The sequence below is a fragment of the Bos indicus x Bos taurus genome, chromosome 19, assembly GCF_003369695.1.
Source record: "Bos indicus x Bos taurus breed Angus x Brahman F1 hybrid chromosome 19, Bos_hybrid_MaternalHap_v2.0, whole genome shotgun sequence".
NCBI lineage: Eukaryota > Metazoa > Chordata > Mammalia > Artiodactyla > Bovidae > Bos > Bos indicus x Bos taurus.
In genome coordinates this window covers 53256295-53270378 of record NC_040094.1, presented here as the reverse complement: position 1 = coordinate 53270378, position 14084 = coordinate 53256295, and the positions used below count along the sequence as shown (strand labels likewise).

Genomic DNA, 14084 nt, shown 5'->3' with positions numbered 1-14084 from the left:
GGGCACAGTTTCTGGCCACCAGGGGAACTTTGGCTTGTGTGAAGCTCTAATAGGCACTAACTAAGCCTATGTGCTCTTTGCTCTAAGAGGCCTGTTGGTGACAAGAGCCCTGTTAACCCAGTGACAACTGGAGGAAAACACAAAAGTGCTCTCCATTTTTAATTGAGGCCTGTGACCCTAGAAGATTCAGCTTTTTAAAAACACATGAGTCTTATATGTAATTGTTAAATGGGTCTTTTTAGGAAAAAGAGAAGCAAGGAAGAAATCTTTTTAAAAAGTTTACCCATGTTTTGCGGGCTTCCCTGATAGCTCAGTTGGTAAAGAATCTGCCTGCAATACAGGAGACCCTGGTTTGATTCCTGAGTCCTGAAGATCTGCTGGAGAAGGGATAGGCTACCCATTCCAGTATTCTTGAGCTTCCCTTGTGGCTCAGCTGGTAAAGAATCTGCCTCCAATGCAGGAGACCTGGGTTCAATCTCTGGATTGGGAAGATCCCTTGGGAAAGGCTACTCACTACAGTATTCTGGCCTGGAGAATTCCATGGGCTGTATAGTCCATGGGGTCGCAAAGAGTCGGATACAACTGAGCGACTCTCACTTTCAGTTTCACTTGCTTTTTGCAAGCTGCTGTGCCGGATGCTTTTTCTGCTAAGTAGGTTATTTTGGCCCTTTTGGTCTAATGGTTAGAAGCATGGAGGACATGCTTCTCATGGGATGGGAAGAAGGCCACAGTAATAGGGAGCTGATACGACACTAGGAAAGTGAAAATTACTAGGGTGTTTGCATTGCACAGGGTCTGAGACTGTCGCACCCCTAAGCTCTCACACCCTCGTCTTCCCGTCTTGCAGGAGATGCCTCTCTCCCGGATTTTGGCCTTCTGCAGCTCTCACTGGGTTGCTGCAGGTGCAGAAGACAGTGTGGCGAAATGCTTTGAGATGTGTGCCATTGAAGCCGTGGGCTCGGTCTGCCAGGTGAACAACCTTTCCCACTCAGAACCGCATTTGGATGCATACTTGCTTTCTGACATCACCAGCCAAAGGCTATTAAGCACTGCTGGTTCCGAGACTCTGCACCCAAGCAAAGAATGGGCTCTGGGCAACCCCTCCCCACCCTGAAATCCAGTACTCTACCCCTTCTGTGAAATGCTGCTCAGCTTCCTGCTGCTGTTTTGCATCATAGCAGCTCACATGTAATCTCTAGCAATCTTGCAGGCTTTTCCTAAATGCCTCATTATTATCATTGCCACTCACCCACCCTTAGCTTTATCACTTGCTTACCATGCAGTAAAAGACCCCAAAGGTTAACAAAGCATTATGGAAGAAAAATGTTTAGAGTTGAAAAGATTTTATCAGTTCACTTAGAAAGAGAATTAAAATGTGTGTTGTTTGTAGACAACTTTAAAATAATTACAGTTAATAATACCAAATGGGGTCGCTAAGAGTTGGACATGACTGAGCAACTTCACTTTCACTTTTCACTTTCATGCATTGGAGAAGGAAATGGCAACCCACTCCAGTGTTCTTGCCTGGAGAATCCCAGGGACGGGGGAGCCTGGTGGGCTGCCGTCTGTGGGGCCGCACATCAGTCGGACATCAGTCGGACTGAAGTGACTTAGCAGCCGCAGTATTATGTTTAATGTTTTTAATAATGTGAAAGTTCCAAGAAAAATGGCACTGAGCGAGAGAAGAGGGGGGTAATTTGTGGGTTCTGTCAGTATCTGTCTGTGGCTACCTGTTTCCACATCCCCAATGTTCAATCTTAAGGAGACAGTGGACAGGAAAAGGGAAATGCCCTCAGAAAAGTTAAGTATTTTATTTACTCTTTTGGCTTTTTGACGCATTGTAAAACTAGTTATGAGAGACTTCTGAAATGCTGTTGGGTAGGTAATTTGCTTCTTTATTAAAAAGTAAATCAACCATATAACCTTCTAAATATCCCTCTCTCTATTCATCTTTTTATAGTCTCAAACCAGCATCCTTGGGAAAATCTCTTATAATGACTTGCAAAAATGTGGCAACCTTGTGTCTGCTGTGATCACCAAGTCCTGGCCAACAAGTAGAGGGGAGTTTGTAGAGGACATGGGTGGGGTTTTGAATCACCTGCTCACGTGGCCAGACATCAAGCACCTCTTCAAGTTATATGGTATGTTCATGGAGGGTGCTTGGAGCATCTGTCCAGTGGTACCTCCTGACTCAAGATTGGCGGCAGAGTATTTGATCTGTTAGTCAGTTAGATCGGGTTGATGTTTGCCAAAATGAAGCAGCTTGGATGGACAGACCCAGGAAGGCTCAGAGTATCTTGTATTATAATTGAGAACTAACACTGAAAGCCACCATTGATGAAATAAACTGCTATACTAACAGCTACTGGGCTGACGTAGTAACCTCAGACCAAGAGCTGAGGTGGAGAGTGTAATGTGACTTACCTAAGGTCTCGCCGATAATAAGTGTTAAGAACTGAAATCCAAACCCAGTGTGTCTGTATCTAAAGCCCTGTCTTTATTATTCTGAGATCCATGTAAGGTCACCAGTCCAGTACTGGTGACCTTAGCAAAAACTAAGTACTGCCTGATTCTCCCACCCCTACCCTCCATGACCCCAGAGTTTGTGACCAAAGAGGGGAAATGTGTATGCCCTAAAAATGTTATATTCAGGTTTATGTGTGAGTCATAGGTTCAGATCTAATAATCCACAGATTATTTTGAGTGTCAATTTCATCTAATTACTGAGACGGTCTTAAAAAAAAAACACAACAAAAAACCCAAGTTCCTCTCATGCCAGAGTTGTTGTAGTTATCAAATAAGAAGATTGACTTGGCTCTTCTTGTTTTGTTGTTGTCTATTAAAAGCTACTCACTTGAAAATATTCCATTTCTGTCTTTTAAATTAGCAGACCTCATATTTTAGAGCAGTTTTAAGTTGACAGAAAAATTAAGCAGAAAGTACAGAGTATTCCCGTATCTACCCATTCAACACACACAATTTCCTCTATTATTAACATCTTGCTTCAGTACCATTGTTTTAACTGATGAGCCAATATTGATATGTTATGAATAAGTAAAGTCCAGTGTTTACATTAGGGTTTGCTCTTGTACTTCCTGTGGATTTGACAAATGTTTAACATGTACATCCACTGTTACCATATCCTATGGTACAGTTTCACTGCCCTCAAACTTCCTTGTTTCCAGCAGTTCATTCCTTCCCTCTCCTCTCCTATACAGTTGTGCCTTTTCCCAGAAAGGGACATGGTTGGAATCATACTCTCTGTTGCCTTTTCAGACTGGCTTCTTTTGCTTAACGATATGCATCAAAGGTTCCTTTTAGTAGCGCACTTCTTAAACCACTGAATAATATTCAGTTGTGTGGGTGGACTATGGTTTGTCCAGTCACCTACTAAGGAACATCTTGGGTACTTCCAAGATTTTGCAATTGTGAATAAAGCTTCTATATTTGATTTTAATTACATGACCCAAATGTTTGATCTTAATATTACTGGGAAAGAAAATTTCTGGTGGTTAAACTAAGTATGTTTGAAAATCCTGCCCTCTAAAGAATGTGAGAATTATACCTGGGAATACAGAATGAGTTTGCTTTATTATATGAAAGTTGGGGCAGAGCAATAGGAGGTACTAGCAATCCATTAAAGTGGGAAGGAAGTGGGGTGCCTACCGTTTTAACTCTCTTCTTAACTTGGTCAGGAACCAACAAGGAAATATTAGCAAATATTACCAAGGAAGGCAAGAAGTTGATGGCCACTGCAGGCTCTGTGTTCACAGAAGTTACAAATGACCTCATCAATGGAACAATTTTAGTTGGGCACCTGGAGCTGATCCTAGAACACATGGATCGGTTCCTTGACATCTGGCAGTTAAGTAAGTATCACGTTGAGATGTGGACTTCAGGCTCCTGAGGAGTTAGGAGCTCAGAAGCATCTCTCTTTGCCTGTGTGTCTTATGGAGAGGTGATCTTTTTCATCTTTATGATGGCTTCTCTCTCCAGGAACTTGTCAGGGGATGGCTTCTAATCCTCAGGAAAATTAGGGGAAGTGATCAAATACTGACCACGTTAGAGTACTGGTTGTTTTTATTCCTACTGACTGACACGGGACATCTTGGAGTAGCCATGCATACAGGTTCCGGCACCACCCTCCACACAGCCCAGCATGTGGAGCATACTCACGGGAGGTTCGAGAAATGGCTTGCCACAAAGTGGATATTTGTTTGTTCTACTGACTTCCTTATGGCAGAAAGTGAAGAGGAACTAAAAAGCCTCTTGATGAAGGTGAAAGAGGAGAGTGAAAAAGTTGGCTTAAAACTCAACATTCAGAAAATGAAGATCATGGCATCTGGTCCCATCACTTCATGGGAAATAGATGGGGAAACAGTGTCAGACTTTATTTTTTTGGGCTCCAAAATCACTGCAGATGGTGACTGCATCTATGAAATTAAAAGACGCTTACTCCTTGGAAGAAAAGTTATGACCAACCTAGATTGCATATTGAAAAGCAGAGACATTACTTTGCCAACAAAGGTCTGTCTAGTCAAGGCTATGGTTTTTCCTGTGGTCATGTATGGATGTGAGAGTTGGACTGTGAAGAAAGCTGAGCGCCAAAGAATTGATGCTTTTAAACTGTGGTGTTGGAGAAGACTCTTGAGAGTCCCTTGGACTGCAAGGAGATCCAACCAGTCCATCCTAAAGGAGATCAGCCCTGGGTGTTCTTTAGAAGGAATGATGCTAAAGCTGAAACTCCAGTACTTTGGCCACCTCATGCGAAGAGTTGACTGATTGGAAAAGACTCTGATGCTGGGAGGGATTGGGGGCAGGAGGAGAAGGGGACGACAGAGGATGAGATGGCTGGATGGCATCACTGACTCGATGGACATGAGTCTGAGTGAACTCCGGGAGTTGGTGATGGACAGGGAGGCCTGGTGTGCTGCGATTCATGGGGTCGCAAAGAGTCAGACACGACTGAGCGACTGAACTGACTGACTGACTGACTGAAGCAGGGTGACAATATATAGCCTTGACATACTCCTTTCCCTATTTGGAAAATTAGGGGAAGTGATCAAATACTGACCACATTAGAGTACTGGTTGTTTTTATTCCTACTGACTGACACGGGACATCTTGGAGTAGCCATGCATTCAGGCTCTGGCACCACCCTCCACACAGCCCAGCATGTGGAGCACACTCACGGGAGGTTCGAGCAATGGCTTGCCACAAAGTGGATATTTCTTTGTTCTACTGACTTCCTTTCCTTTCTTTTTTTTTCCAGAGAGTAAAAGTTCTTTAGCCCAAGACAAAAAACACCCTATGGAAAAAGTGCTGAATCTGAGGAAGATTGAACTATTCACTCTAAAGAAAGAGAGGACAAATGTTGACTCCCTCCTGAAGTTGTGTGGGAGAGTAAAAGACGTGATAAAAGGTGATATTCTTAAAGCATTAAAATAAACAAAATTGAAAGGTCCGCAGGGGAGAAGGGTCAAAGGATAATATGATTAAAAACATATCAGAGTAGCAGCCCTTTATCTTGGAGGGGGGAGGCTTTTTCTAATGTGTTAATTTTTAATAAAGTTAAAAATTCTTTGGTAATTATCTGACATAGCTCTAAATAGCCTGTTTCTTGGTTTTTCAGGTTTAAACATTATCATTTATGGAAAATTAGGGTTTAGATTTCCTTGTTTTTCCAATTTCTGTCTTGTACACATAGCCTTTCCAATCTCACTTCCTTCCAATTTTATCATAATTTCATCAGCCTTCAGGGTTTAAATGTCATGACTCTGTAAATACACTCTTTACACCCGAGCCATTATTCTCTCCCACTTCTTATGCAAACTGTCTTCTCTAGATTTAAAATTCTCATCTTGTCCTATGCTTTGTTTTCAATGTATTTATTTTTTTAATTCAATGCCAGACTCTTTACCAACAATTTCCTCCAAAGGAGATTCATTGGCTTTTTCAGATAGAATATTGCCAAACCAGAGATAAGCTATCCTAGGGGTATCTTGCCTCTCTTCTCAGCTGGATCTGTATCCTGGGTGTTATGGCTCCCTGCTCTCCCTCCTGTGTTTTAGTGAAATACACACTCTGTTTCTCCTGAGTAAGGGGCCCAGGAGTTCTTGCCTATTTGAAAATGTCTGCCCTCACAGGAGATCTGTTGTTTGGTGCAGATCTTTCCTTCCGGATTTGGGGTTTGTGGCTCCATTGTCTCTGTGGGGTCACTGTTTAGAGTAGGTTGGGATTGCTGCAATTCATGGGGTCGCAAAGAGTTGGACACGACTGAGCGACTGATCTGATATGATCTGATCTGGGATTCTCATCCTTTGTGGATGACATATTTTCTCCCTGGATGCTCTTGAGATTTTTTTTTTTTTGTCCCCCTTATTCTGAAATGGCATAATGATGTTCCTTGAAATGGATCTCTTTCCCATCTGCTGTACTGGGCATACTGAAGTGGGTCTTTGTAATCTAGAAATCCAAGTCCTTGAGTTTTGGGGAAGCTTCTTGTGTTAGTTAAGTGATTACTTTTTCTTTTGTTGGAATCTACAGTTGGATATTGGAGCTCCTGGAATAGTCATCTAACTTCCATATATTTTCTCTCCTATTTTCCATGTCTTGTTTTGTTCTGTTTTCTGAGCAATCTCTTAAGTTTTCTTTCTAAGCTTGCCATTAAATTTTTTACTTTTTCTTCTTTCTTTTATTTAATTTACAAGAACTCTTTTTGCTTTGAGTGATCCTTTTTCCATACTATCCTGTTCTGGTTCATGGTGATAGTATCATATCTTTCTAATATTTTTTGTATTTTTGATTTAGAGATTTTCTTTTTCTTAAAGAGTTTCCTCTTTCCTCCAAGTTACTTTTATCTCTTGGTATGTTTTAATGTCTATTTTTCATGTTTAAGGGTTTACTCCTTTGTCTAGAATTCTTTTTTATATGTTTATATTAAGAGGGGGGACTAACGCCCTGGTCGGGGATTCTGCGGGTGGGGTGGCTAGGCTTTGAAATAGCCTGTATCTTTAGCTCCTCTCTCTTGGGCTGCTCAGATCACCAGTCTCTTGCCTGGAAGATATAGCGCTGCCTGCCAGGTCTCTAGGACTCAAGACAGCAATGAGGGCTGGAGGGTTCTCAGCATCTAAGATGCGTATCTAGCCCCAGTCCTTCCTTCTACTCCCTGTGTCCTCTCTTCTCCTTTCTAGCTTTTCAAATTTAGTGGCACATACCAACTGTTAGCTTCCTGACGAAGTGTAGGTGTCTGGAAATGCCTTTATTCCGCCATGTACCTGAAACCCCCCAATCCAGAGAGCCCTCTGTGAGCCCTCTAGAGCCTCTCTAGAATATAAACTACCTGTTGTTGCATGCCAGGGTGGAGGAGGTGCCATCAGCCTGCTGATGGAATGGGTTGGGATGAAAATGAGCCTGTTTGATGACTTGTTATGCAGACTTTCAGCCCAATCCTCCTTATTTCATCACCCAAATTCCAGCATCTATGCAGCCAGGATGTGTGCATGTGGGAAATTCTGTGATGACAGACGCCTGGCAGAATCTCAGGTTTCCCCACTATGGGCTAAGACCCCAAGTTCTCAGGCTTGAAACATTATTTACCCTCAGCACATCTGCTTTTCAAGTTCCAAAGTTTTGTTGCTGTGGTTTCCTTTGCTATACTTCCCAGCCCTGTTGCTTTATGGCTTTTGAAAAACAATCTCAGTTCTATCATTGCAGCAGGATTTGGGGAGGGAATGGAAACATGTGCAGACTTCAAATGGTCATCTTCACCCAGAAGGTGCAAAGCCTTCTTTGTCAAGAAAACTGAAGAGCAAGGCGAGGGTGGAGATTTAGGGATGCTCACTGAGAACAAATGCACCAAGTGTGTTCACTTGCATTTCCTTAAGAGCAGCAAGGGGAGTGAAAACTGGGAAAGTAAAATGATATTGTGAACAGAGTTTGACTTGATGTTCTCTTATGGTTTCAAAAGTGGATTTTGGAGAGATTGCTGAAAGACATTCGGAAGACCTCAGTGGGAAAAAGTTAAATCAAGTTGTGACAGTGACTTTGTCAGCCACCCCCGTTGACTCGAAGTGGACAACACATTATAACCTGAGCCCTGAAGTCCAAGAAATGGCCAAAAATGCATATTTGCTAAAGGACAGTCACATCTTCCAGATCTTCTGGGAAGAAGCTGCACAGGAGCTGAGTGAGCCAGAAGAGAACTTGGAAAGTGAGATATTTCAGCCTGAGGATGTGTATGAATGTTTATATTGTCCTTGTTTCAAAAGGTTTACGAAACTGTATCAGGATCTGAAGTCAGGGGAGGTCACCTTTGGGGAAATCGATGACATCTTCAAGGACTTTGTGAATAAATACAGCGACCTAACTGAAGACCTCCAGACCATGTCGGCTGTGTATCCCAGAGAGCAGAAGGACTGGATCAAGGAGCGAGTCCAGCAGATCAAGGAATACCATCACCTGCATCAGGCTGTCGACTCAGCCAAGGTCATCTTGGAGGTCAAAGAGAATTTGGGCCTGACTGGTGACTTCAGTGTTCTCCACACCTTACTAAGCTTTGTAAGTTATTTACTGGGGACATCTTGGGGTTGGGGGTGGGGCGGCTGTGGGGAGATCCCAGATCTCTGGCTTTGAAAAACTGGGCAAGATGATTTCACAGCTTCCTTCAGGGTTATTTGTATTTTATTCAATGCCTGAATATGCCAAGGGCTTTGTTTTTAGCTTTGTTTACCAGTAGTGTGACTGCTAGTGTCAGTTTTAGAAGTTTGGTGGGAGGGACTATTGGGATGGTCAGCACAGTTCTTCTTGGGGGTCCAGGAGCCAGTTTCAGCCCACATACTGCCTTGTCTTACAGACTGTCTTTGACAGCTTTCTTTGATGACTTTCTAGACTGTCTTGGACAATTTTCGCCACAAAAAACTGGACCGTATCAACCAGCAAATTGTCCGTGCCAAAAAGCTTCTGCAGGATATTGATGAGACTCGGTGTCAGTGTCTGAAGGAGCTGTCCCGGAGAAAGGAGTTCATTAGTTGGGTCCAGGAGGCTCTCAGAGGTACAGTCCGTCACTGTGGTGGCCAGAAGACTGGAGAGTATTTAGATGGTTCATGGGGTGGTCTTCCTGAACTTCTGGGCAGTCACTCCCTTGATCATATTCTGCATTTTTTACATTCAAACTTTTTAAATTAAAATGTATTTTACAAATAAGGGCTTCCCTCATAACTCAATTGGTAAAGAATCTGCCTGCGATTGCAGAGACCCCGGTTCAATTCCTGGGTTGGGGATATCTGCTGGAGAAGGGATAGGCCACCCACTCCAGTATTCTTGGGCTTCCCTTGTGGCTCAGCTGGTAGGAAATCCACCTGCAATGTGGGAGACCAGGATTTGATCCCTGTGTTGGGAAGATCCCCTGGAGAAGGGACAGACTACCCACTCCAGTATGCTGGCCTGGAGAATTCCATGGACTGTATAGTCCATGGGGTGCCAAAGAGTTGGACACGATCGAGCAACTTTCACCTCACTATTTTCCTTATAGCATTGCGTAAATTTAGGGTACATGACACATTGTTTTAATACGTTTATATTTTATAATATGATTATAATTGTAACTATAATTAGCCCTCCATCACCTCCCATAATTCTCTATTTTAGTGATTGGAATAATTCTAGTCTCTTAGCAAGTTTTCATCTGTATTCATTAGGTAAAAGTGCAAGGTGTGCCTAGGTTTGTAGGTAGAATTTATATCAGGATAGTATCACTCATTTGGTGTTGTAAAAGCCATTTCCTTGGCTACTTTTTTTTCCTTCTCACTCTGGATGCACGCTGTGAACAGCAGGCAATCATTTTTAAAAAATTATGTCCCTTTAGCTTTTTCCTTTGTTTGAAATTTTTTTTTTTTTACTAGAAGCCAAGGCAGTCTTGTCTTCTGGACGTAATCACATCTACTTATCATTGCACACAGGCTTGGCAGTCTTTTTAGCTCTGTGGCTTGGGTGATTTTGGCAGAATTAATGCATGGAGGGAAGAAGGAGGCAGGAAAGAAGGAAGGTGGATGGCCCTGCTGTCCAGGGACAGGGGATGGGCTGCGTGCTCATCTCATCCCAGCTTCACTGCTTCATTTGATTAGTAAGCAGCCGTTGGTTGTAGATGACTGTCAACATGTTATTTACCAGCTAAGCTTACTTTTAATAATGAAATGGCAATATTACATGGATTACATGAAATAGTACACACACACAAAAAAAAACCCTATGCAATGCCCAGACATTGGTGTTGTTCAGTAAGGTCAGGTCTTGTTCAGTAGTATCAACATAAATGAGTTGGCTTCCTTGGTGGCTTAGTGGTAAAGAATCTGCCTGCCAAGCAGGAGAGTCGGGTTCAGTCCCTGGGTCAGGAAGATCTCCTGGAGAAGAAAATGGTGACACACTCCAGTATTCTTGCCTGGGAAATCCCATGGACAGAGGAGCCTGGCAGGCTAGTCCATGGGATTGCAAGAGTTGGATACGACTTAGCCGCTGAACAACAACATAAATAGCAAAAGAAAAAGTGCCCCAGGTTCTTATTGAAGCAGAGTGGGAAAACCCAAAAAATTCACTATCCAGGAATAGCATCAGTAAGGAGCACTGTTCCAAATTTGAGGCTCCTATCATCGCAGGGAGCCCTACATTCATCTACCCATTCTGCCCCAGGCATCACCGAGCTGAAGGTGTTCGTAGACCTGGCCTCCATCTCTGCGGGGGAGAATGACATTGACGTGGACCGGGTAGCTTGCTTCCACGATGCTGTGCAGGGTTACGCGCCCCTGCTCTATGAGCTGGACACAAGTGCGGGTTTTGATGAGTTCATGCAACACCTGAAAGATCTGTGGAAGGCTCTGGATAATGACCACAACCTGCCCACGAAACTGGTGAGTCTTATTTCTGGCTCCAGAGCAGGTTAAGTTTAACGAAGTGTCACTTAGAAACACTAGGGGCACAACTGCACACTCACATGGCAGGTTTTTAATGCAGCCTTTTAAACGGATGTTTAAAAACAGTTTTTCTTCCCAAATGGAAGTGCTTTCTCTGTCCTATTGTTAGAAAACTGGATATAAAACTGCATGTAAATAAGAGTGATCTCTCCAGTGGAAATACATGGGAAAAAAGATAGAAAGGAAATGTGCTAAAATGTTACCAGTGGTTTTCTCTGAATGGGGGTAGTTGTTAGTTAATATGCTATATATACATTTTGGTATTTTTCCGTACTTTCCACAATTGGTACAGATTCATTTTTAATCAGAAAAGTAAACATTTCCATGTACATAAATCAGCTGCACCAGGGTTCAAGCAAGCCTATAGTTCATAACTTGCCTAACAGGGTGGCTGAGGCCCCACTAGGGGTGAAGGAGCGGAAGAGGAATGGCAGGAGCTCACAGAGCTCATGTGCTTGTTGCAGCCACCATTATCCCCGGTTAGGGGCCTGGCTGAAGGCCGCTTCTCACAGAGAGCTGAGTTCATGCCTGTCGCTCCCCGTCCACGTATCCAGGGCACTGGGTGGGAACACAGAGGAACAGCCATTGCAGCAACAGCCTGTGACCCAGGAGGGAGAGCCAAAGCCCGTGGCAGTGGTGGGCAGCAGATGAGGGACGCCTCCTCTGTGGGTGATGGCACACTGGGCCAGAGAAGGGAAGGAGGTGTCTGTCCCTGGAAGGCAGAGGTGGAGAGAGTGGCAGGAAGAAGATCACGCCTAAGCTTCGGCCCATTTTCTCTCCTTCTGTCCTGACAGCGTGACTCTGCCCGGAACCTCGAGTGGCTGAAGACAGTGAAGGAGAGTCATGGGTCTGTGGAGCTCTCGTCCCTGTCCCTGGCAACAGCAATCAACAGCAGAGGCATCTATGTGATCAAGGCTCCCACGGATGGCCAAAAGGTGAGCCTCACATCTCAGGCACAGCTGCAGGAGGCTCTTACGGGCTGCTGTCGTCGGGGGGTTTCTGCCTCCCCAAATCGACCTCTGACTGTGCCCTGTTCCACAGATTTCCCCAGACACAGTTCTGCATTTAATCCTTCCCGAGGGCCAGGGAGGCCACGAGGAGAAGCGAGACTACTCTTTAGAAGAGCTGAAAGAGCTTTTGAACAAATTGATGCTGATGTCTGGCAAGAAAGAACACAGCAATGCTGAAGTCGTAGAGGTATTTTCCGAGGTAAGGATTTGTATCTACGTTGGAGCAAGTGTCCTAATCCATCTGTTTGGGCTGAGCACTCTCACTGCTGAGGTGCCTGGGAAGTCAGAAGAGATTGAGTTTGTCTTTAATTCATGGGAATCACTCTGCTCTTAAAACTGTGGAGAGTAGAGCCAGTGGGTCTTGCAGAGTGCATGTATTTCAAATTCATGACCCAAAGAGATGTCCATCTTCTCCATAAATCAGCAAGCATCCCAAAATACTTAAAGATGTAGTTGGACATCGTTCATCGAAATCCACAGTAACCACAATCGTAAAGGCATATTGGTTTATGTAACAGTCTATCCTTTTGATTATGAGTTTTTAATCTGTAAAGTTCATTTGTACTTTATAAATGATATCCTTTATCTTCACAACATATTGCTTCCTAAGAAAGAGACTATGGAAATAAGAAAGGAAGACCTTCCATGATCAATCTCATGCTTGAGATGCCACAGTGAACCATGGAGGACATGAACCCCAGTCCTTCGAATTATACATTTGTTTATATTGTTCTAGACTACATGTCCTCTCTCTGCAGGTGTTCTGCAACGTGCAGAGGCTTGTCCAGTCTTTCATAAACCTTTACTCTGCTGGAAACATGCTGTTCAGGGCCTGGTCAGCCGAGGTGTACTGTACCCCCCTAAAGGGTGCCTCCATCCAGCTGGACTTCTGTCTGGGACTCATGCGCCCACTGGTGGAGGGCGGGCCAGTCGTCCAGCTGCTGGAAGCCCTCTGCCGGCAGCTGGAGGACTTCCTGGGCCGCTGGGAGAGATTCGTGGCAGAGAAGCGAGCTGAGCACTTTTACCTCAACTACTACACTGCTGAGCAGCTGGTTTACCTGGGCTTGGAGCTCGGGAGGGAGACGCCCAGCGACGCTGCCCTCACCATGCTCTCCTTCATCAAAGGCAACTGCACCCCAAGGGATGTCTCGGAGGCCTGCAGGGGGCCCAGTGGAAGGGCCAACACCCACCAGGAGAGAAGAGTGGTGGAAGACTTGCCACTGTTGCCCTTCTCTGAGTCCAGACTGGTGGACAAGCTGAGGGTGATCATGAAATGCTCGATGACATGCATGCGTGTCTTCCTGCCTCACTGCCTGGACCTGGAGGCCCTTGGCCACTGTCTGGCTCACCTGGCGAGGATGGCTGGACCCCCTGTGCAGCGGGAGCTCTCCCACGGCCTACAGGAGGGCCAGCCCAACCTCATCGTCTGTGGCCACTCTGAGGTGCTGCCAGCCGCCCTGGCCATCTACATGCAGACCCCACACCAACCTCTGCCCACCTACGATGAAGTGCTGATCTGCACCCCAGAAACCACGTTCGAGGAGGTGGCATTGCTCCTGCGTCGCTGCCTGACCCCAGGCTCCCAGGGACTGGGGGTCTATAGCCTGCTGTATGCGGACCAGCTGAGCTACGAGGTGGCCTGCCGGGCAGAGGCGCTCTTCCGGAGGCTGTGCACACAGCCCCACCGGGAGCACTACCGGCTCGTGATGGTCTGTGACTGTGAGCGGGAGCACTGCTATCTCCCCTCGGCCTTCAGCCAGCACAAGGTCCTCGTGACCCCCCAGGCACCCCTCAAGGACATCCAGGCCTACCTGGCTCACCACTTCCGAGTCCCAGAAGAGACCCCGTCAGCCGCCTCCGTGTTCCAGGACCGCATGTGTGTTGGGATCGTAGCCTCGGAGAGAGCGGGTGTAGGTAATAATGGCTGCTGAGTCCCCCGTCCCAGGGACCATCTGATGGCCCTTCTTTGTCCAGTGGGGAGTGAGGTGAGCTCAGATAAGCCCTTCTACAGGTAGGGAACTAAGTCCCTGGAGGATTGACTCACCTGAAATTATAAATCAGGGCCTGCACTGGAATGGGATACTTTTCTCACCTGGTCCCAGCTTGG

General features: G+C 45.2%; 1 protein-coding gene across 3 annotated transcripts in view; it reads left to right on the top strand.

Moving 5' to 3' along the window:
- LOC113877699 (E3 ubiquitin-protein ligase RNF213-like) overlaps positions 1-14084 on the top strand; it is a 122222-nt gene that overhangs the window by 53812 nt on the left and 54326 nt on the right. For all 3 annotated transcript variants that reach the window (XM_027518079.1, XM_027518077.1, XM_027518078.1), the window contains 10 exons: positions 848-970; positions 1961-2141; positions 3696-3869; positions 5273-5422; positions 7970-8559; positions 8890-9052; positions 10687-10904; positions 11762-11902; positions 12009-12176; positions 12736-13891. In XM_027518079.1, coding sequence (XP_027373880.1) covers positions 848-970; positions 1961-2141; positions 3696-3869; positions 5273-5422; positions 7970-8559; positions 8890-9052; positions 10687-10904; positions 11762-11902; positions 12009-12176; positions 12736-13891 — 3064 coding nt within the window. The remainder of the gene's footprint in view (positions 1-847; positions 971-1960; positions 2142-3695; positions 3870-5272; positions 5423-7969; positions 8560-8889; positions 9053-10686; positions 10905-11761; positions 11903-12008; positions 12177-12735; positions 13892-14084) is intronic.